The sequence below is a fragment of the Colobus angolensis genome, unplaced genomic scaffold (assembly GCF_000951035.1).
Source record: "Colobus angolensis palliatus isolate OR3802 unplaced genomic scaffold, Cang.pa_1.0 Scaffold29, whole genome shotgun sequence".
In the NCBI taxonomy this organism is placed as follows: domain Eukaryota; kingdom Metazoa; phylum Chordata; class Mammalia; order Primates; family Cercopithecidae; genus Colobus; species Colobus angolensis.
In genome coordinates this window covers 1447148-1472060 of record NW_012116154.1, presented here as the reverse complement: position 1 = coordinate 1472060, position 24913 = coordinate 1447148, and the positions used below count along the sequence as shown (strand labels likewise).

General features: G+C 39.9%; 1 protein-coding gene across 8 annotated transcripts in view; it reads left to right on the top strand.

Moving 5' to 3' along the window:
• Positions 1-24913, top strand: part of LIMCH1 (LIM and calponin homology domains 1) — a 351601-nt gene that overhangs the window by 287733 nt on the left and 38955 nt on the right. For all 8 annotated transcript variants that reach the window (XM_011949047.1, XM_011949052.1, XM_011949045.1 and 5 more), the window contains 7 exons: positions 2617-2743; positions 4235-4392; positions 4600-5008; positions 8485-8700; positions 19751-19841; positions 21166-21329; positions 24603-24708. In XM_011949047.1, coding sequence (XP_011804437.1) covers positions 2617-2743; positions 4235-4392; positions 4600-5008; positions 8485-8700; positions 19751-19841; positions 21166-21329; positions 24603-24708 — 1271 coding nt within the window. The remainder of the gene's footprint in view (positions 1-2616; positions 2744-4234; positions 4393-4599; positions 5009-8484; positions 8701-19750; positions 19842-21165; positions 21330-24602; positions 24709-24913) is intronic.

Genomic DNA, 24913 nt, shown 5'->3' with positions numbered 1-24913 from the left:
GGGCAAACAAGAGTTTCTCCTTTTATTTAACTAACTGGCTTCTGGCCACATTTGGGCTGAGCTAGTTAGAGCTTCACAGTGGGAGTGGAGATGGGAACGCAGGACAGACAAAGGTAATTCTTAAGGCCTGTTCTCATTTTCTCCAGGCCCACTGGGTGAGATAATCAAATCCCAGATCCTGGAGAAGGCTGCCATTTTCTTCTTGGGGTCCCAGAAGAAAAGCTGGATCTGTGGCCACCCATTGTGGCCTAAACCGAAATTCTGACCTGCAGATATTACAGATGGCAGAGCTGAATGAAGGAACCTCTTTCCTCTCCCATAATCTACAAACTACTTAGGGAGATGATAGGAGGGTCCCAGTTCAGAGAGGTTTAAGTCTTCTAAGATCTTAGCAAAGATTTTAAATCACCTTAAAAGATGAACTGACTAGATTGAATATTTTAAAAGTAAGATTTTTTTTTTTTTAACTGTGAGAGGAAGAATGGGATGAATTTTTGTGTCTTTCTGGAAGGCCTGCTTCAGTGAATTTTGATCCATGAAGTTTAAAAGCATGGGTTAGACTTTTCTACCTAATCCTGCAAATTTCTTAATCTTTCTTAGGTAACATTAATCAATAGTCTAAAATAGATGAAAAATCACAGCCCTTCTCTATCGAGGACTACAGTTTCTTTTTCTTTTTTTTTTTCTTTTCTTATTTATTTATTTATTGAGATGGAGTCTCACTCTGTCACCCAGGCTGGAATGCAGTGGTGCAATCTCAGCTCACTGCAACTTCTGCCTCCCAGGTTCAAGCCATCCTCCTGCCTCAGCCTCCCTAGTAGCTGGGACTATAGGCATGTGCCAGCACACCTGGCTAATTATGATTATTATTATTATTGTTGTTGTATTTTTAGTAGAGAAGGGATTTCACCATGTTGACCAGGCTGGTCTTGAACTCCTGACCTCAAGTGATCTGCCCACCTCGGCCTCCCAAAGTGCTGGGATTACAGGCGTGAGCCACCACGCCTGGCTCAGTTTATTTTTTCTAGAAGGCACAGCTGCTGAAATCAACATTCTCCACTGAATACATGGAGGCAGCATTATGCAGTGGCTTGTCATATCCATGCTAATAGGAACCTCAGCTAAGAGTCCTTCTATGCAGCCAGATTATTAGAATACTCTTGGGGAAGACAGGTTGCAATTACAGTTTTCAGTTTAGTTCTCTTAGGTCAGACTTGAATTGTCCAAAATCTGGAGAGCAGAGAGAGGCACTCACACATTTGTACAGATTCCTTTTGAGTGGATTGAGAAGGTGGGCAGCCATTGCTTTGGGGGTCATCTTCCAGACAGCTGCCTGCTAGGGAGCCCTTTGCATTCAGCGATGCTGCTGCTGTTCATTGTCTGGCCATGGGAGTAACAATTTTGGACATCACTGATGATGTCTGGAATTCTTTGGTGTCTAAGTGCATGGTAGTTTTTTTTTCTTTGTGTTAGGCTGGTTTCAGAAATGGACTATCACCATTTTTTGTTGCTGGCACTTAACAGTGAGCTTTAAGAGCCCTCTGTGTCTTGAATTTTGGGCTCCATAACCCACTTGTCCCAAAGTGAGTCATTTCTTTGAAAGAAAAATAAAAGGAGGAGGATTTTGCTTTGGTTTCTATTTCTGTTTTCGTCTTGCTGCTTCAGCTTTCGCTGTAACAAAGGTTTATGTAAGCATCACAAAAAAAGGCCCTAGGTCTTGTGCAATGTTTAATAAGCTCCTATAGAATATATAAATTATATGTGCAGTCTAAGAGTTTTTTAAAGATTGTTTTCCCTTTCATTTTTCTTTTAAAAGAGTATATTCAGAGGTATCCTGACAAAAATTAAATGACTGTGCATATTAGAATGCAAAATATATACCTAATTTATGTATTTTACTCCTTACTCTTGTTATAAAATGCCTTATTTTCTTGATTCCAAGATGCCATCAACTGTACTATCAATTACAGCAGTTTTACAAGAAATAAAAAGACATGATTACAACGAACATATACATCAGCAATCCATAGTTGTCAGATGCACCTAAAATTCAATAAAATAAAATAAGAAAAAGTGGGTGTCTTAAACTTAAGGCCAAATGATATTTTTTTGGAAATGGAGAAATTGCCTCCATTCACGTAGGAAGCCTTTAAGCCAGCTTTCTACACAAAGAAGCATTTACCGTAATAAAGTTTTACTTCATGGAACACCGCCCTCTTTCCCCACAAGTTCTCCCCAGGTTATACCTTTTAATTATCTCAATTTTATTTTTAAAATGCATTTCCAAATGAGAGGAGCCCGGGGCTTCAAATACCATTTTTCTAGTTCTTCTTTAAACCTATTTTGGCACCTACATATAAAATTATATTGACCCGATTCAGTGGCATCACTGAAGACAAAGATGGTCACATTTTTGGCGTTTGCGGCAAAAGGAGGCGGTGGGGTGCCAGCACGCCCAGGGCCAGAACACGCCGCCCATCACGCGTTGTGCGCAGCCAGGGAAGGGGGCAGTTTTCCAAGCCCGGTGGCGCCCCCACGCGGCAGGACGCCCAGGCGCGCGGAGACGCGACGGGCGCTGATCGCGGTCCCTCTTGTGTTCGCTCTCTCCGCACTCAGGAGCACGAGCATGTTTGACATGCGGTGTGAGGAGGAGGCCACGGTGCAGCCGCACAGCAGGGCCCGCCAGGAGCAGCTGCAGCTGATAAATAACCAGCTGAGGGAAGAGGACGACAAATGGCAAGATGTGAGTTCCGGCCAAGGCGCGCGGGCAGCGGGGAGGCTTCTGGTAGCAGAAAATCCAGCCGGGTGGGTAGACATGGACCTGAAAGCCATGCGAGGGAAGGGAGCCCCTAGAGGGTTTCAAAAGGTAACACGGTAAACGTGGGACTCAACCGAAGGTGAGTAGCAGCGTGAAGGCATGGAGTGATAGCCCAGACATGTAATCAGCAAACACCCTGGCCAGAAGCTTGGCCACAAAGGTGGGGAGGGGAGGCAGGAAACTGGAACGGGATGCAGAATTGAGGCTGCACTATCTTCTGAGGTTATATATTTGAAACTGATCATGATTATGATGATAGTGACGATAACAATGACCAACATCAAACGTGTACCAGTACCAGGCATTGTTCTAAGTGCTTGCATGCATTCATTTAATCCTCTTAGTAACTCAGTGAACTAGCAACTCTTATTGTCCTCGATTCCACAGACGAATCCCAGCACAGCTGTCACTTGCTGAACGTCACACAGCTAGCGAGTGGGGGAGCCAGGATTAGAACCAGGGAAGGAAGGCTAAAGAGGCTGATGAGGGCTTTGAGATTGTGTGCTGAGAGCCAAAGCGGGGAGAGAGGAGGGAGAGTGGATTATTTCGTTTAATTCTCACAAAGCACTCTGGAGGTAGCTATTGCAAACTTGACTACACCTTTAGTTTAAAAAGTTAACTTCTCCAAAGTTGATAAAATATAGTAACAATTATGTCTAAAATATTTTGAGTACGTACTGTGTGCCTGGCACCTTACATCTATTTTCACATTTAACCCTACAAGCTCGTAAGAATAGGTACTATTATCATCCTCATTTTAGAGAGGAGGAAATGGAGGCACAGGGGGACTAAGAAACAAGCCTGAGATTCCACAGCATGGAAAAGATAGAGCTGGGATTATTTCCCACCGCTGCAACCCCATCCATCCGACTCCAGTATCCTCACTCCTCATCATTATGCTATAACTACCTGTAGGATTGTGGTGAGGTTGTTGTAAGGATCAGATGAATTAATACATATAGAATCACCAGATCTAAAGACTCCAAAACTATTTTTTCCTGCATTGACTACCTTCTGTGTGGGAAATGAATCCCTACTATTCTTTTGTCAGCAAATCTATTCACAATGCAGAAGTTATAAATAGGAAGGAATGAAGTTTCTTAGTTACCTTGTGAGGCAATTCTCTGAAATTTGGCAACTGACATGAAATGTGATTGCGTATTTCACACTGCCATATTTAAATAAATGTACTGCCCTGCTATGGATACTGTAGATAATATCTGGATGTTTCTGCCTTTGAGGCATTCCAGTTCCAGACTTACATTGGATTGTGTGAGAATGCACACAATGTTATAGTGCCTGGGCCCATAGTCAGTTCTCTAAAGAGTAGAAATGGAGATGACTAAACTCTGAAGAATACAAATGGAATTATGCGCAAGTCTGAAGAAGAATATTATATTTCTCTTTCCCTTCCAGGACCTGGCTCGTTGGAAGAGTCGTAGAAGAAGTGTTTCTCAGGACTTAATCAAGAAAGAGGAAGAAAGGAAAAAAATGGAGAAGTTACTGGCTGGAGAAGATGGAAAAAGTGAACGAAGGAAGAGCATCAAAACCTACAGAGAAATTGTTCAAGAAAAGTGAGTTCTTTCTGTTGTCATTTTTAATGTACAATATTATCTAGTTTTTTTTTTTCTAAAAATCGTTGGCTGTCATAAAGGTTCTAATAGTAACATTTTTATATTCCCTGTACTATCTCTTCAATGCCACCCTGGTTTCTACCAAGGTACTCTTTGCAATTTTCATTAGTTGACTTTGTTATTGCCTCTCCCTTCTGTGTCCTTTAGAGAGCGGAGAGAGAGAGAGTTGCATGAAGCATATAAGAACGCTCAGTCCCAGGAGGAGGCAGAAGGGATCCTTCAACAGTACATTGAGAGGTTCACCATCAGTGAGGCTGTTCTTGAACGCTTGGAGATGCCAAAAATTCTGGAAAGAAGCCATTCGACAGAGCCAAATGTATCCTCCTTCCTGAATGACCCCAACCCCATGAAATACCTGCGGCAACAGTCACTGCCTCCACCCAAATTTACTGCCACTGTTGAAACCACCATTACTCGTGCCAGTGTTCTGGATACCAGCATGTCAGCAGGCAGTGGGTCTCCAAGCAAAACTGTCACTCCCAAAGCAGTGCCTATGCTGACACCCAAGCCTTACTCCCAACCCAAAAATTCTCAAGAAATTCTGAAGACCTTTAAGGTAGGACAAGTTCCTTAAGAATAGAACCAAAGCTGAACTCCAGAGAGTCAATGGAGAGAAACATCGTGACTCAAGAAAATGTCATTCTTTTTACCATACAGAAGCAAAATGTGTTGACATTTACAGCTGTGAAAGTCATAGGTCTCTAGAGATTTGGTTTGTAAATGCTTAAGGGACAGCTGTTTCCCTCAATTGCTGTTGTTAATACAGATGGACTCCTATAAGATTGATAGTGGAGTCATCTCCATGAGCAAGGTCTATTTTCTAGTTTGATATAATGGCATGATTTCTCTGTACTAGTAGTAAAAACCCTGATTTAGTAATACCCTAGTATTTCTAGGTATCGGGAGTTATGGCAGACTCCTCAAAACAACATCTTATTTGCTTTTGGTTCAAATAGAAGTATATGCAGCTACCTCTCTTTTAGGAAGAAATTAGCATTCAGCATCCATTTGACATTGCAGCATCCAAAAAGATGCTGCAATTGATACAAATATAAGGAACACATGGGAACGTGGGACATGCTTCGTCCTCAGATGAGACAGGTTTTTTAAACAAGTGGAAAGAAACTGGGTTTTGCTAATGGGTGTGTAAAATAGTGTTCCAGACTGAAGAACTTGTGGAAACCAAGCATCTTGTCACTTCCTCAGATTCAAGGACTTTCCCTTATGTCAGGAGGTAGCACTCATCCTTTGTCTTAAGTTCTTTTGACTTATAAAGAAAAATCAGTTCCCCTTGTCCTTGTGCTCAATGAGTTTGTAACAAACAGAGGTAGAATGCGTCACTCCGAGATGTGACCATTACGTAGAAAAGTTTTTGTAACTGATTGAGCAATGCGATGCCATGTAGCTTCCTTGCTGTATTTCAAAGGGAACAAAACTACACTTTCTGACTTTTGCGAAAATAACTCTGAATGTATCTCAAAAATCTCTCTTAGGCTTTGATAAAACAAAAGAAAAATGTCCAGACTGTCTCATCTGGATCACATTGAGCTGTTTGTCCCCTTATAAGGGCAAGGGCCATCTCTCTGTCATTCATGGCTTCATCCTGAGAGCCTGGCACAGTTGCCCAGGACAGAGTAAGCACTCAGCAAGTGCTCCTTAAATAAGTAAGTGAATTTTTCCTGAGAAGATGAGCTACTAATGATATGGACTCACACACACACAGATACACACATGCCCATGGGTGCTCAATGGTCCACCTAAGTGTTTCAGAAGCTTTCCTTCACCTAGGGCCTATGAGAATGAATGGCTATGGTATTTCCTGAAGGAAGATTCTATGTTGAGGTGGCCCAGAATAGAATAGGGAATACATTTATTTAACTGGATTTCCAGGACATCTGATCATACAGTCTAGGTGTCCACTTTCTCTCCTTTCTGTAAATAGTGCAAAGTGATTGTTTAAACAGAAGAATTAGCATAGATGATTTTATGGCAGAACTTCAGCTCTGAGAAAACTCTGTTCTTCACCACTGTGGCAAAGTGGAGCAAGGTGGTATGGCAGCCTCAGAAAGCACTTCCATGGAGGGGGTTATTAGAGAATTTGAGCAGAGGCCCTCTTAGAGCTGGAGATTACTCCGCACCACTCACTGGTGGGGGTCCCCTGCCTCATCATAGGCCTCACTGGCTAGTATTTCTATTGATGGCCATTACTGAGTGCGTGGACAGCAACTCTGGTCAAAGGTAACATGCAAATCAGACTGTTGTTACAAGCTAATAATGCCAGGACAGAAGCTAAGGGGTAAGTGTGTGTGTGTGTGTGTGTGTGTGTGTGTGTGTGTGTGTGTGTGTCTTCTTGGAGGGCAGGGCAGGGAATACAGGCTCCATTGTTTTTCCAGTACAACAGAATTAAGGATAAAGGAAGATCAGAGAAATAGTTTAAGGCATTGTTTTTTCAAACTGAGAGTTACCACCTGTTGCTAGGTTATAAAATCAATTTAGTGGTTTGAAGCCAACATAAAAAAAATGAACTGAAATAGAACACAATAAAAAAACATAGTGTGTCACACAATGAAGGCAAAATTGCTTGGGGAAACTTCTGTTTCAGTTATATTTATGTGTATGTGCTGAGTTGTGATTTAAGTTTCTTTTTATGGGTAACAAATAATAGAGTAAGAAGACCAGTGGCTTAAGGTAAATAAACTATAACTAATATCCAGCTTTCCATTATTTCTTTTAAAAGATTTTAAAAGGCCTAATGAGGCTGGGCAAGGTGGCTCACAAAGTAATGCCAGCACTTTGGGAGGCCGAGACAGGCAGATCACTTGAGACCAGGAGTTCAAGACCAGTCTGGCCAACATGATGAAATCTTGTCTCTACTAAAAATACAAAAATTAACCAGGCATGTTGGCACATGCCTGTAATCCCATCTACTTGGGAGGTTGAGGCACGAGAATTGCTTGAACCACGAAGGCGGAGGCTGCAGTGAGCTGAGATTGCACCACTCCACTCCAGCCTGGGCGACAGAGTGAGACTCTGTCTCATAAATAAATAAATAAATAAATAAATAAGAGGCCTGATGATAATGATGGCTAATAGTTAAGACTTAAAATGTGTCAGGTACTATTCTAAATTCTGTACATATGGTAATCCATAAAATCTCCATAACAGCACTATGAGGAAGATACTGTTACTTTAAATTTTGCGTCTGAGCACAAAGAATAGGAAACCTGTTGAAGATTCCATGCTTGTTAAATGGTAGAGCCGGGTTTCAATCAGGTCACCTAACTGCAGAACTCCCTCTCAAAACCACTCTACTTTCTGCCTCAAATTTCAAGACCGAGATTTCCAGATGCCTTTCAGTAAGCCAGGCTAACCACCCTCTCTGGTTTCCCTTTCTTGCTCTAACTGCCTCCCCTAGATGTGAGTGCAAAACAAAAATATTTTAAAGTGCATGGTCTTTTTCTCTTTGAGAAATGGAGGTTATAAAAGTAACTAGAAATAGAGATTCATTGTAACAGAGCATAGTCTCAGGTCCCTTACCCTCTGCCGTAGCCTCAAAAAAGTATCTGTTGCCCCTGCTACCACCGTGGGATAAGCTGTAAAAATATTCCTCATCTGTGGTAAGTTCCGCCTCATTTATATGCTAGCCAGAAAAACAGTCAAAATTGTGGAATAGCAATCAGAACTGAACTGAAACAGTATTGGAACCCCAATATGTGGCATGTGTTTGTACTTAAGATTCTTTGGTTTTCTGTACTCTAAAATAAAAGCAGACCATAAATGAGGTGAACATGAAATGGAATCTAAAGTGAAGTGGCCCAAGCAGGCCAACTACCTTTTAAGGAGGCCCTTAAAGATAGCGTTTATAGAAGCCCTAACTTGTAGATCCCACCAGAACATTTAAGAGACCTCTTTCTTGATTGGACTGTGGTTTTTAAATGATCATCTTTTGAGGTAATTCTGAACGTGTCGTTTTGTTACAGGCTTTAATTGGGGTATATATAGCATGGTTTTTGTTCATTCTGGTTTTTATAGGTAGATGGGAAAGTCAGCGTGAATGGAGAGACGGTTCATAGAGAGGAGGAGAAGGAAAGGGAGTGTCCCACGGTGGCACCTGCCCACTCCTTAACCAAATCCCAGATGTTTGAAGGTGTGGCCAGAGTGCACGGGTCTCCCCTGGAGCTGAAACAAGACAACAGTAGCATCGAAATCAACATAAAGAAGCCAAACTCTGTTCCCCAAGAGCTCACAGTAAGAACCAAACATTTCTCCACCTGCCTTTGGGATAATTCCATGGTGTAAGAATCTGTTTTTAAAAATAAGTAGGTCATGATAATGACCATTTCTTTCTATGTTGGCGTATTAGTTTGCTAGGGCTGCTGTAAGTATCACAATCTCAGTCGCTTAAATGACAGAAATTGTCTCACAGTCCTGGTGGCTAGAAGTCCAAAACCAAGGTGTTGGCAGAGTTGGCTCCCTCTACTGGTCATGAGGGAGCATCTGTTCCAGGTCTCTCCCCTAGCCTCTGGTTCCTGGGCTTATGGATGTGTCATCCCCCTCTCTGCCTTCATCTTCAGTGGTGTTCTCCCTGTGGATGTGTCTGTATTCTGATTTCCCGTTTTTATTTTGTTTTATTTTATTTTTTGAGATGGAGTTTTGCTCTTTTTGCCCAGGCTGGAGTGTAATGGCTCAATCTTAGCTCACTGCAACCTCTGCCTCTGGGGTTCAAGCAATTCTCCTGTCTCAGCCTCCCGAGTAGCTGGGACTACAGGCGTGCACAACTGCACTCAGCTAATTTTGTATTTTTCATAGAGACAGTTTTCACCATGTTGGTCTTGAACTCCTGACCTCAAGTGATCCACCCACCTCAGCCTCCCAAAAGTGCTGGGATTACAGGCATGAGCTACCGCACCCGGCCTGATTTCCCCTTTTTAAAAGAACACCAGTCATACTGAGTAGGTCCACCCTCCTCCAGTGTGACCTCATCTTAACTAATCACATCTACAGCAGCCCTATTTCCAAAGGTCACATTCTGAGTAGTTAAAGGATTAGGACTTCAATAATATGAATTTTGGGAGACACAATTCCACCTGTATCATTGGGGTATAATGGAAGGTATTACAATTTATGAGCCAGAAATTACCTTTTCTTGTCTCACTATTGGTGTCCAGTGTTATAGAAGAATAAGTAAATCTTTAAAATACCTTTTTTTCCCCTGTTTATTTAGGACCTCATTAGACTTGTTAGTGCCATTTGAAAATAACTGGTGCTATCAGAATCTGGCTTTCCATCCCCAGCGATATATATAAAAGGGCCTTTTTCTTATTAAAGAAACAAAAATTCATTTAAAAGCTGAAAGTAATGTAGAACATGAGAGTACTATTGAATGGCAAAGCTAAAAAAATGTATGCTAATACAGGTATGGCAGAAAAGTGAACTCAATATGAAATTTGTTGCTTTGGAGTAGAAGACATCATTGGGAAAATTACACTTTCTTCCGTCTCTCACCAGAAAGACTCACGCTGGTTTTACTAATCTAACCAAAACTGTCACTACACAGATGCAGCCCTGCTTTTGAGGTGCGGGCTGGACTTTGTTCAACCTCATTTGTCCTCACCAGAGGCTGAGTTTCTGCTGTTCTAATTTATAGCATTTGGGTTTGTATTATAGTTAAAAGAAGGAAAAAACTGTCAAGATATTTTTCCCCGGGACCTAGAAAGGTTTGGTGTGAAAGGAAACGTCTTCCAGCACCAAGGGAGCTGAGCGTTGTGTGACCCAGCTAGCTAAAACCCACCCAGAAGGCTGGATATCATTATTTTTTTTCCTCTATGATTAGTCTTTTGAACACTAAAATTATGTTTTTCAGAGGATTTGAGAAGATATAATTTTTCCCCGCAGTACCCAAGTGCTCTATGAAAAAGATTCAAATGGGAATAGACCAAAATCATTTTCTCACCATGGTAACATGATTCCTAGTCTCTAGGAGCAAAGTTTTGTGATCCAGGCCAATGCATTCTCTCCTGAACTTGGACTTCCTGGACTTCCATTTTACTTTTCATTTGCATACATCTTACCTCTGCTAGAGATTTCTTGCAGATGATCAGGAGACAGAATATTGAGTTCTGCTAGCAGTATGAGAACTTAACTGATAGAGTAAACATTAACTTATGCTGTTAAAATTAGACTAGAAGCCCCCCAAATTAGACATAGGGGTGGCATTGCTTTTCAGGGACAGTTAATAATTCTGTTCTTATTTCTCTTTTGCCATTTTTCATGATGAGCATTTTCTAAATTCCCTTCATAAAAAAGATTTCACATTGATTACATATCCCCCAAAGTATCTTGTTTTAAGAGAAGCAAAATTACATGATCTGAAAGAAACCATGCTATTTCAAAAGTTTATGCATGATCACATGGAGAAGGGTGGCCTTCAGGACTTTCTTCCTAGAAACGAGCCGGATCCTGATCGCCTAAGGATGCAGGTCTAAACTCAGAAAAGCCTGGGAGTCTTTTCCTTTTGTGTATTTCTTCCTTGGAGAAATTGCCTAGTTCAGAGTAATTTCTAGTTCAGTGAACCTTAATGTTTCTGAATAGGTAGTAGTATTTATGGACCCTGTCTATAGTACTTTAGGCTCTTAAATCAACTGTGGCAGGGGGTATTGCATTACTTTCTGTGTGGGAAAATCTCTGTATATATCTCTCAGACTATAAGCTAAGTTGTTAGCTGTACTACATAGGACTGTGGCTTATTACTAAAACACTCATCATACTCACATGCAACTTGGGACACCACAAGTTTTCCATTCAGAGTGTGTTATCCCAAGAGTCATTTTAAAAGAATCACTTCTCCAGTAAAACTACTCCTCATTTTACTTCTTTCTGCATGATTCCAAGCAAAGCATTTCTTGACTGTGTTACAGCCAGTATACTCCTGTTAAAATAAAATTTAAAAAAGGAATTAATTGGTCATGGCAAAATATGGTGACCAACTTAAAACAGGAGGCTGCACTTCAGGGCCTCCCAGAGATTGATACCAGCTCGGACTTCATTTTCTGTTTCTAATTCACTTGCCTGATTCTGTGGGGCTGTCAAAAGCTTAGTGTTCTTTTTAAATAGTGTCTTTCTTCCAAAAACTGCATTCCCAACAGATATACTCTCTACAGAGGAGTAGCTTCACCCACCAGTAAAATGTCACAATTCCTTTAGGGTGAGCTAGAACTGTTCAAAGGGCACCACAGCGGCAGTAGGCAGGAGCATGAATTCAGGAATGGAGGGAGAACAACAGAGAAGGGCGGCTGAGACCTGCTGGGGGAAGGTCTCGTGCGGAACATCAGCGTCTGGGCCCGGGATGGGCACTATGGATGATGTCATGTTATCTCTTCAGTTTCCTTCTAACTCATCTTTCTCATTTGAAACTCTTGGGACTGCCACTTTCCTGCTTTAGAACCAGATCCTAAATTAAGTTAGGAATTTCAAAAAATGTTTTGTCTGTACCTTCTCATGCCAGATAATTCCCAGTCATCTTCAGTCGAATCACCTTTATGGTAATAAGATTGTGATAGCAATTACCTTGCAGATGGGCACCTGTTAACTGGTAAATATGAATTAAGGACCTACTGTATTACCTGTTTTTTGAAATAGAAGAATAAACTTCTAAACTTGCTAGGAAAAAAATGCTTATAAAGCCACTAGAAAAGTATACAGAACAACGTAGAATTAAATCCAGAGGGACTCTGACTTAGGATGGTTCAACTTACAATTTTTCAACCCTATGATGGTGCAAAGGCAATATACGTTAAATAGCAACTGTACTTCACATTTTGAATTTTGATCTTTTCTGAGCTAGTAATATGCAGTAAGACACTCTCACGATGCTGGGCGTGGTTGTGAGTGGGCCCCAGCTCCCAGTCAGCCACGAGATCACCAGGGTAAACAACCGATACTCTGTAGTGCGCTGGATCTCCAGATGATTTTGCCCCACCGTGAATGTAAGAGTTCTGAGCGTGTTTAAGGTAGGCTAGGCTAAACTATGATGTTTGGTAAGTTAGGTATATTCAGTACATCTTTGACTTAACGATATTTTCAATTTACAACAGTTTATCGGAATGTAACCTTATCATAAGTCATGGAACATCTGTACTAGATGGTGGAGTAAGAAAACCAGAGGAATATAAGATTGCAAAGAACAGGCAAGATCCCTGTAGGCTGGGTTTAGTCTGGGAAGGTTTTGTGTGGATGTGGATTTTGAAACTTGACAGTAAGTGTGGGATTTGTGTTGAAGTGGAGGAGGGGCTATTCTGCACACCAGGAAGAGCAGGATCAGAGGCATGGACAGTGGTGAGGAGCCCACCAGAGGACCCCAAGAAGGATAAGAGGTGATGAGTGTGCTGTATATTCCAGGCAGAGGGATCAGGTCCTCCTCTGGCCACCCCGTCCCCTCGCCCCTAATTATCCCTGAGATATTTCAGGGGTTTTGTTCATTTCAGCATCTCTGTTAAAGGACCAGTGGAAACCTCTCACTTTTTTTTTTTCATTTAAAAACACTGGCTTCTGTAAGAAAATCGTGTTATAGCACACAAGCAGACTCCTAGAAATAAAGGACTGTAAAATAGTTTAGAAGGTCTTCTAATCTGAGGGCTAATATATCCTGTGTTTAGTGGCCTACAGAAAGATATTTTTATGTGTGTCTCCCCCAAAGCTATTCCAGTGTTGTCTTGATTCCCTGTCAGTCACATTTGTATCTGAAGCTCTTCTTTCCTCAGTGGCACCAAAATGACCCTTTTCAAAAATACCTAAAATACTTCACACACTAGATCAAAGGTCAGACTCCACCTGAACAAGTCAAACTGTCTGAGCCTTAATTTATATTTAAAAAGAAGTATAATAATAGCATAGACATCAGATGGTCATTGTGAGAATTCATGTCTGTAGAGCACTTAGCACACTGTCAGGGTGACTCAGAGACCACAGGTGCCACTCAGCTATCTTTAATATTGTCATACAACAAGTGGGAGTAAGGAAGTTGTAATATTTAATATATTTTGCAGAAGCCCATAAAGGCAATCAGTATGAAGTTTTTTGGATTAAAGTAAGATGGTCAAAATTACCATCTTGAACAGATGTGAATTTCATACAAATGAGATTAATTCCTTGTAATCTTCTAACTCAACTTGTTGTTCCAATTGTAATTCTCTAAAAAACATACAGATGTGGGCAGTTCTTTTTTTTTTTTTGAGACAGAGTCTTGCTCTGTTGCCCAGGCTGGAGTGCAGTGGCAGGATCTTGGCTCACTGCAACCTTCGCATCCTGGGTTCAAGCGATTCTCTTGCCTCAGCCTCCCAAGTAGCTGGGATTACAGGTGCCTGCCACCACGCCCGGCTAATTTTTTGTATTTTTAGTAGAGACGGGGTTTCACCGTGTTAGCCAGGATGGTCTCGATCTCCTGACCTCGTGATCCGCCCGTCTCGGCCTCCCAAAGTGCTGGGATTACAGGCTTGAGCCACCGCGCCCGGCCATGGGCAGCTTTTTCTAGAAGACAGTTGTCCTTGAAGACACTTACGTGATTTTTCCTGCAGCTCTTTTTTTTTTTCTTTTTTTTTGTCTTTTCCCCACCTTTTGTAGAGAATGGGGTCTCACTGTCTCAAGCAATTCTCTGGGGCTCAAGCGATTCTCTCACCTCTTCCTCCCTAAGTGCTGGGATTACAGGCATGAGCCACCATGCCTGGCACTTCCTGCAGCTCTTTTTGCCTTTCCTATTGTTCCCTCCTTTCCAGTTCTGGCCCCCTCCTGCCACCTAAACCCCTAAGACTCCCACCCATCTATGCCTGTGTCACTCCCTTCCATGCCTGTTCATCGGATCTCTCTCATCAGCTCATCTCAAATGACGCAGCCCTTGTTCTCCCTCCTAGTCAGCACCATCCCACCAGGTTCGTGGCAATTTTCCCTCATTGACCAAGGGCCAAACTCACCTATTGGGTATCTAAACTACTTCATCTGCTTTTCTCAGACTAAGTCACAAGGTAGGTCTGTTTTTCCCATTTTGAAAAAGCTCTAGGTCTTCCTCTTGAAAATTCAGTACTTATGTTTTCTGTTCCAGGAAAACAGACAATCAGATCTTTCTTGAAACATTACATTTTGCAGTGAGAGCAGGGTGAAGGCATTTGAGTAGGTGCTGTTTTTCTTACAGCTGAGACCAACTGCAAATTCCTTTTAGATGGCAAATGTCAATAAACATTTCTTTAGAAACTGGTTTTCTCCATCTAGAAGTAGTTGTAAGATTGCTAGATTTAATGATTTTTAAGTCATTAAAGAGATTTAGATACAGATGCATTTACAGATTTCAAGAAAGCATACATCGGAGAAAATAAAAAATTAACCTGGCCTACTTATCCAGTTACCTGGATCAAAACCTCATTTTTTTTTTTTTTAATTTGAAAAGTTTAGTACAAAAAAAAAAAAAAAAAGGTGTAAGACATGGAGAGCCTGATTCTCCATATAGATTCTCTGTCTTCCAGTGGCAGTAGATATTTGGAGGTATAAAAGTGAAAAAGAGAAATCCATGCACAGCATATGTGGCACCTGGGTCTGGCACCGCAGTGCCAGAGCATAAATAGACTGATTTTCCAGGCTTGTGTCCAGATAAGCTATTCAAGACAAGAGCCAGGAAATCACTCAGAGTCACAGAACTGTTGCTCAGGAAAGGACATTGGACATCATTTGTTCCAACCCATAGAGGTTAAATGATCAGTCCGAGCTTACCAGCAACTCCATGCTAGAGACAGGCCCAGCAGCCAGGTCCTCAGTCTCAGGAGGGTACGTGCCCTCCTGCTTCACATTTCTAGTACATCTTCCAGTGTCATTCTCTGGGCCAGTCCACCACCACGATCCTAGTTAAAATGAGCAGCCAGATGCCAGGTAAGCTTTGGGCTAGACCGTGTCTCTCTCAAGCCAGGAAACTGCCACCTCCCACCTGAGGCCCCAGGGCTGAGTCTGGCACCCGGGCAGTTTGGATCGCGTTCTCAGTTAAGGGGAAGCCAGCTCCTGGCTGAGTCCCATGCAACCTTTCTGTGCTCTCATTCATTCACATCCAGGGATCTGTTTTTATTTACTTGTTTTCATTCTTGAGAAAGTGTTACCAATTAGAGAAGGGAAGGGCTCTCCTCTGTTGAGCTGTAACCAAAGAAAAATACAGGTCAGAAAACACATTTTTCCAGCAAGGCGGGTTTGTTTGAAGCAAACCTCTGAGTGTATCACTGCCAACTTTGAACTCATTTCCTTTGAAGTAATGATGTGAGTACAAAAGTAATAAGCCTTCAGGATGGAGTATCCAGACATAAGTTAATTAACCTGGCTTTGGGGATTTCCCTTGATTACAGATAGCCCATATACATTGCAGAATACAGAAAACTGGAGAAACCATCAACTACCTATTACTCAGCCACTCTGAAATTAATGCAAGATTTTTAGAAAGTGTATATTCTTCTTTTTCTCAGTGTGTATAAAGTATTTTTAAATGAGTTCCTGTTATTCAAATTGCTTGCTTTTTCTCTTACTTTATCTGAATATTTTGCTAGCAGTAGCCAGATTTTGATGACTAGCATACATTTAAACTAAGCCAGAGTATACATTCCATAAATAATGCATAATATTTATTTACTTAACAAGGATTATGCATCTGGCTCCTAATCCCTCAGAACCTGGACTGAACAGAAATCCCTGAGATGAGCTGATGGCCGGGGGCAGTTGGGTCTCCAGGAGCCGTAGGAAGAGGAGAGATTCCAGGAGAGTTCTAATCTTTTGCAGAATAAATGAGTGGGAGGTAGAGGAAAGAAAGGGAATGGAAAAAGCAGTTTGAATCACTTTAGCAATAAACAAGACTCTCAGGTGATAGATTGCCTCTCATGGATCAAAACCTCTAAATACTGGAGGACAACTTGGAGGGGGTATGACTCTAAGCCCAGATGGTGGAGCATTGAGATCACCAGCACAGGCAGGGTTCCCACCTCCCCTGCCTTCTGGCAGTATGACCCTCGGTAAGTTGCTTAACCTCCTGGGCCTCAGTTTCTTCACTTGTATAAAGGAAATCATATTGGCACCTACCTCCTAAGCTTGCTCTGAGAATTATGTGAGATGATTCTTATGAAAGGCCCAACAGCACTGACACGTGGCAAGTGAATAAATATTGATTGCAGTTTCTGCTGTTGCTACCATCAATTTACCATATCAAATGTCAGGATGTAACCTTTAAAGCATCCTTTTAAGGTAAGATAAATTGGGTTATCTGGAGTTTAGTGTTTGAGTGCTGAGCCATACAGAAATGCCTTGAGAAATGTGAGAATTCTTGAAAGTAGAAGTTCTCCGGCACGCATAAGTGGCAAAACATTGCTGGAATGTGGTGCGCTGGTACAATAAGCCTTAGTAAAGTAGTTAATGCTTGAGCACCCCGTCCCCTTTGCATCACACATCAGGGCTATAGGGCTTCATGAATTGTCTTATTTCATTGATTCTAAGTGGCACACTTTTCACATTTTAACATCTCTAAATCAGGATCTGTCTTACAATCAATCGTGCAGCATATTTAACAGATGATGTGTTTTCTTTCTTAGTAGTACCTAAAGTAATACAACTTAAAATTGATGGCATTTTAGATTGAATAAAATATGTTCATTTCTTTGTTCATTTTTGGTCTGGTGAGACGTTGGCCCTGTTGTGCAGTTATTTATTTTGTGTATAGTATTTGGAAACACCAGTGTTCTCAAGAGGCTCATTCATCAATATTTAACTGCAAATTTGTTTCCCGGTCTCAGATAGTTTTCTATAATGTGATCCATTTGTGGGGAAGGGAAAGCTAAAACTCAGTATTTCTGCCAGTAGTTTCTATATAGACATCATAAAACAAAAATGCCATCACGTATTAATATTTCTACATGTGTGGGAGAGCACTTTAAATTATAAAACCCAACTTATTCTTTTGCAATGCTAAACTGGTTGATCTTCAAATCCTACTACCATGTTGGTGGTTCATATAGTAAACAATATAAACATACACATGTACCATAACCTAAATATAACAAAAGAGACCAGTTAACTATTTTCACTCATTTAATTCTCTTGCAGGGATTCAAACCAGACTTATTGATATATGAAAATATTACAAAATCTATTAAATAATACCAAGGTGATGCATATTTCCTGCCTAGGGTTTTAAAAGTGCATTTTAACTTAATATTATGTTCTTCCAGAATTGATACATGACTGTCCATCATTAGAAAATGCCCATCTAATTATGAGGATTTCAAAACTACCCCATCCTCCAAAGAAAAATCACATTTTGCCACTAGATGCTGTTGTAAAACCTTTTAGAAACTTGAGAGTTTTGTTGTTTAAAATTTTTTGTTTTTAAAGAATTCAGTGATGGTTTCCACCAATGCATTAACTTTAAATTTCATTTTGAGAGGCAAAATTTGATTTATGGATAAAATATATATACTTATGAGAGATGAATAAATTCATAGTTCTTGAGAACCCATGGGGATATTTTATGAATTATTTAGTAATCCCTTTTCTGAAATCAACTTTTAACCTTTATCTTAAAACCTTTTAAAATGTATGCAATATTTCATACACACTTTAAAATTTAACTTTAGCTTTTTACAAGAAACTTCTACCAAAAAATGCAGTAGTCATTAACTTGCTCTCTTTAATTGTCAAAATATAATCTAGCTAGTATTTAATTTAACATTTTATTTATTTTTACTAAGCAAATATTGTAATAGCAGGATAATTTTGGACTTTGTTCTAGAGTCAATTGGCTCCCAGTGAAAGACAATGTAAAATTACATTGATTTTGTTTTCCAATTACAGAAATAATACATAGTCGTTATAGAACATTTTGGAATATATAAAATACATGTAAAGAGAAGGAAAAGTCACCCAAAATTTAAGCACATTAAAAATAATTACAATTAACATTTTGATATTTTCTTTTTTTCCTATATGTTTATGTATAGGCATGTATATAATCTTATACATGTAAACATCAAACTATATATACAGTTTACATTTCCTATCATTGGACAGTATTTTCACATATCATTAACTATTATTCAACATCTTTTTTTCATGATTATATTGCCTTTATGGACATGCAGTAATTCATTCAATCATTCCCCAATTATTGGGTATTTAAGTTGTTCCAATTATTTTTACTGTTATAAATTCCATCAAGCATAAAACTGACACAATTGAGGTACTACTGAGAGAGAGGAACACAAGCATTAGAGTAATAACTGGAGGTGCCATGGAGATGAACATGACAGTGATGTGCCAAGTGGATTAGACAGTGAGGTCCAAATCACAGAGACTTCTTAGTGGAGAACAAGGAGGAAAGGCAAACCTGGATTCCCAGCCATAGAAACAGAAAGGAAGTGATGGGTGTGAGCACTAGTATGTTCGAAACTTAGTAGGAGTTGGCAAAGGATGACTATTCACGAGGTATGAGTCAAAGATCACTTCAAAGTTTATGTGATGGGAAGAACTGCTGCTATAAACAGAAATTGTCAAATTTGGAGGAGAAGGCCATTGACCCTAGAGGTGAAACCAAAGCTCTGATGGACTCTCACAGCTGGAGATGAAAATACGAGTTATACACAGAGAATGTAATGGTGAATCCATGGGAATAATTTATATATTTGAGGGTAGTTCAGCACAGGTAGAGGAAAACAGGGTCCAGTTGAAATCTTTCGGAATGACCCATATTTTGATGAAAAGGAAAAAGAACCAATGAGAGAAGAGTAGGCTGAGAGTGGGGAGGAGAGGGAAAAGGAGAGAATGAATTAGAACTCCAGTAATAGACATTCACTGGGAGCCCAGGAAGGATGAGAACTTTAGACTAAAATCCACAGTGCTAAGGGCCACAGGTAACTATGCCAAGACAGGCCACAAAAGACAAAAAGACTTCACTGGTGTTATGACCCTAAGCCAGCTTGAAAGGTGTTTAGGAACAAGTGGGGGATAGCCATGATTTTGAACTTTTGGTGGTGAAAGAGAAGAAAATGTGGGATGTACATCCGAGGCAGTCATAGGAGGTTTGGGGAGATAGTGAACCACATGGGTGTCCTGTTCTCCGTAGAATGTCTCCCTCCAGCTAGCCCAGGCTGTCACCATGAAGCTGCCTGGGAAGTAGAAGAGGGAATTTATATGAGCAAACCACTTTGCTGGCCTAAAAATTACTGCTTAAAAACTAATTTTTAGAACCTTTAAAGGAATAATTTATTCAAGGGGGAAAAAATCTCTTTTTCAGGCAACCACTGAGAAAACGGAACCAAATAGTCAAGAGGACGAGAATGATGGTGGAAAACCAAGAAAAGGGAATGTAGAACTTGCCTCATCAGGTTTGTTTCATAAGAGACTAGTTTTAAGGCAAATCATGATAACTCTTAAGATGTAATGGAAATAAGCCAAGAATTTTCCTACTGAGCCACAGAAAGGTAGTAATTAGACTCTAGGAGTGATGTGGTTGTGCTGCCACCTAGAGGCTTCCTGGGGAAGTTCTGCCCATATGGTTAATGTTGCTCTTAAAATAAGAGCCCATGGCTTTTCTTAAAGCTACGCAGTTTTATTTTGTTTCTTAAATATTTATCTCTATAATCGGAAGAATATTGTGTTCTCCTATATAAATTATGCTAAAAATTGAGGGTAAGATTTTGACACACAGTAACAGCAACAGATAAGCGAGAGATCAAAAACATAAAAATAGATGCTGAAATGATAATGCTCACATATAGTTTAAAAAGAATAAAATAGTGCCATGAATCTGGACAGTGAGTATAATATACTGTATTCATTGTTTTAGCAAGGAGACCCCTGTTCCCGAAAGTCTTGTTCCTCAATATTTTTTGCAGCCTTATCAATATGTTTAACACATTTCTTCTTTTGATAAACCATAAAACCTCTCATCCTCTTCCAATACCAAATTATTACTTTTATAAGGCCTTTCTCAAGTGTTTACCACTTGAGAAAAATAATTCGTTAATTACCAACTTATTTTTAAGTGGCATTTTAAAATAAATTAAATATCACTTAAAATAATAACGTATACTGTTTCAAACTAGATTTGCCTTCACATTTTGATATGCCCCCTTAGGTAGTGACTTTCTCACCCCTTCTAAAGTGAACCTAATTCTTCTTTAAGTATCAGAGAACACTTTATTTTCATTGCAATAATACATATACCCCACAATCCATAACACATTTCAATTAAGAAATTCTGATGTTAAAATGGAGTATTGAAATACAGAAAAAGGAAGCATCAGGTTGCTGCTCATTCACTGGGATAGAAACTACCTGTAGATGTTCTCTCAACCAGCCCAGCTGTCATAATCATTATATATTTCATGTCAGCTTTCTGTTCCATGTAGTGTTATTCAGATGTAAACCATGACCCTTACTAAAAACTTAAGTTCTTCATAGTGTGGTTATAGGACATGTTTTATATTGCTTGTTGTTCAATACCATGAAAGAGCTTTGGGAATTCCAGCATCTTAGGCTCTTTTATACCTCTCAACACACTGTCATCCAGCTTATATTGCCAGGACGGGATATGGACTGAATGTCTGTATCATGGCAATGTCATATTCATGGCATTGCAGAGTGAATGGCCCTATAGTTATTTGATTTTCTTTTCCTTCTCTGTTTCTGGATGTAACTCCATTGCAGAACCACAGCATTTTACAACAACTGTGACTCGATGCAGCCCGACTGTGGCCTTTGTGGAATTTCCCTCCAGCCCCCAGCTGAAGAACGATGTGCCAGAAGAAAAAGACCAGAAGAAACCAGAAAATGAAATGAGTGGAAAGGTGGAGTTGGTGCTGTCACAAAAGGTGAAGTGCAGAGTGGAGGAAAGCAGTTAAACCCACAAGTTAACATGGCCCCATATTACAGCTAGCTGTTGCTGTGGCAGTTGTGAATAATGAAGATTTATTTTCTCCCCTCATCTTTTTTTCCTATCTTTAATGTGTAGTTTTTCTTTTTCTTTTTTTGTGAGATGGAGTTTTGCTTTTGTGGCCCAGGCTGGAGTGCAGTGGCGCGATCTCTGCTCACTGCAACTTCTGCCTCCCTGCAACTTCTGCCTCCTGGGTTCAAGTGATTCTGCCTCAGGCTCCCGAGTAGCTGGGACTATAGGCATCCACCACCACACCTGGCTAATTTTTATATTTTTAGTAGAGACAGGGTTTCACCATATTGGCCAGGCTGTTCTTTGTAGAAAGGTGTAATGTAAGTTTTAAAGCCTTGCAGTTAGGTTTTAGTTTGCTGTGTGTGTTTGCTTATTTGCTTTTTAACCCGTCAGCTTACTGGCTAGTCTCTCTCTAATAATCACCTATTTGTTAGCAATGGTAATTCCGATGCCACTGGATTTAGATAACAAGGAACCTAGAAAATTATTATTCTGATATAACAGGTTTTAAAGTCTTGTTTTTATTAAAGTTTCTTCCTTGTTTAGAGTCTGATCTCATACACATTAATTTGATTTGTTTTCAGGTACAGAGTCTAAAAATATTCATGAGTTACAGCAGTTGTTCTCAACCTTGATTACTCTTGAGAATTTAAAAAGTACCAAGCTAGCTGGGCGTGGTGGCTCACAACTGTAATCTCAGCATTTTGAGAGGCTGGGGCAGGAGGATCACTTGAGCCCAGGAGTTCAAGAGCAGGCTGGGCAACCCAGAAAGTCTTCATCTCTACAAAAAAAACATTAGCCAGGCACGGTGGTGAGCGCCTGTAGTTCCAGCTACTCTGGAGGCTTAGGTGGGAGGATCACTTAGCCCAGGAGGTCAAGGCTGCTGTGAGCCATGATTGTACCACTGCACTCTAACCTGGGCGACACAGCAAGACCCCATCTCAAAAACAAACAAACAAAACAATCCAAGCCCATTCCAGACCAAATAAATTAGAATCTCTGGAGGCAGAGCCCAAGCATCTGCGTTTTTTAAAGCTCTCAGGTAATTTTATTGGGCCACCAAGACGGAAAACCATGGACTGGCACAACTGAAAGACTGTCTGTGGTGGTGTCCCACCTTCCAGAAGGAATCCTCAATTTGGATCTGACCTTAAAGTAACCTTAAATTTGTAGCTCTAGTTTATTCATCATTTACTCAACAAGTATTGGCTGTGCACCTACTATAGCATGCCTGGCCGTGTGCTAGGTACTGGATAGTCAACAGTGAACGTGATGCAGTCCCTGTCCTAAGGAGCTGAGAATTCTGTATCCTTGGTAGAGCCTCTAAAATGCCTGTTGCCTTGATGCATTTTCAATATTTCAGACCCTAGCTATTCTTCATTTTTATAGATAATTAAAGAATGGTCTACAGGTCTGGAAAGGGGAACCAAACTAGGGGTGAAATGTTGGGAGGCAGGCAGAAGTTCCCACTTTTGCAGGTTTCACATTATTTTGGACTAGTAACCATTATTTATCATCCTTCCACATTTACTTGCTTTTGCCACTTAAATCTAAACTGAAAGGAAAAATCTGTATGATTGCAAGTAAAAAACATTTAACTTGAACAGAATGAATACCATAAGTAAAAGGTAGTCATTGCCAACCTCATCTGTGCAACCTCATCTTGGAGTCCATCTGTGGATCACCGGAGTCACACCTGCCCAACTATGGAAAAAAATTGTTTTCAGTTCTTCAGTTTGTTTGTGTGTGTGTTTTTGTGCACTTTGCCTTTTGGTCATCTGGTAAACATTATTCTCAGAATATTTTTTAAGCATAAAATAAAATACGCAGGATTACAACAAAGCACCCACGCTTACAGGCTGACCTTTTAACATAGCGGTCATTTTGATCATTGCTGATGACCCTTAACTGTTTCATTTACAACCAGGCATTACTGAAACATGTTTTTGCCAGCCTCCACTATGAAGAAATGCTCTGAGGCTAATGATTGGTGAGTTGTCAGCTTCGGGAAGGCTAGACCTTATCATTTGCTGTGTAGCACCAACATTCATTTGGACACCTCGTTGACCTCTGTAATGCAGAATGAAGTGATTAGTTTTCTTCAAGATTCTCTTACAGTTGAATATATTATTCATAAAGAAAAATAAATCCTTCGGAGGATAAATTCTAACATAAATTATTCTGAGGACCAAATTAGGGATCAACGTGTAATGAAACAAGTGCTCTGTGGTCTCACTCGCCCTGAGGTCATTGATCTATCAGGAACAAAGCCACTATCCAAAGAGTGAATCAGAGAAGGTCCTGCGAGCAGCTCAAAAAACATAAACTTATACAGCCACACTCTTCATTCAGACCTACTCACAGTGTCAACCAATGCTTATTTTAGACATTTTTGTTTTAATAAGTGTGGTAATCTGGTCTTTCAGCAATCAGCTGATTAGAAGCAACAAATCAGAAGGGTGCTTCTACTAAAGGTCATTCAGATTAGGGAGAAACAAAATTAAGTAGCAATAACAAAAATCTATTTTACAAAACATAAGAATTTTTAGTCTGTAATTTTGCAACTATTTACAAGTAGTGACAAGTAGTCTAACATGCCTCAAGAATTCCCTAAGGGCATCAGATACTAAGGCACTGTTCGACAGTGGTTATTGATAATAATGCTTCTTTGTCAACAGGCAAAGTATACTGTCTTTAATGTGCTTTGCATAAATTTGTGGGTGGTTATGTAATGTCTTTAGAATAATGTCTATTGAAAAGTAATATTACTTGAATGTTTAGCACTTATGGAGTAAGATTTGTTTTAATTATCTTATGTGGAACATCTAATTTCCTGACATTACAAACTCAGTTTTGTGTGGTACTGTGAAGAGAATTTGTGATTGTTCAATAAGAAAATAAGAGAGAGTGATGTATAATTCCAAAGATGGAATATTATCTTCTGGTTTGGAGAAAAGTAATCATTACATGTTTATGCTCTTGTCTGACTTATCTAAAAAATTGACTTTCTATTAATGTAGAGAAGGATGAAAGCGTTTTAGGAAAGAAACAAAAAATTAAATGTTTAAAGTTAAAGTGAAATGTTAAATGTTTGAACTGATTGACTTCTATTATAACCATGGATCCTTAAATTTTATGTCCCTGTGTGTTTATTAACGGAAAGTTATTGTAATGTTTATGCCTGTTGTCCATTGTCCAGGTGGTAAAGCCAAAATCTCCAGAACCAGAAGCAACGCTGACATTTCCATTTCTGGACAAAATGCCGGAAACCAACCAACTACATTTGCCAAATCTCAATTCTCAAGGTAAAGAGAAGGACACGTTTTATTTTAGGTCTATGTGTTCTGCTGAGCCCATCTGTAGTAAACTATTACTTAATTTTTTTTTCTTTTTTTCTTTTTTTTATTTTATTTTATTTTATTTTTTTATTATACTTTAAGTTCTAGGGTACATGTGCATAACGTGTAGGTTTGTTACATATGTATACTTGTGCCATGTTGGTGTGCTGCA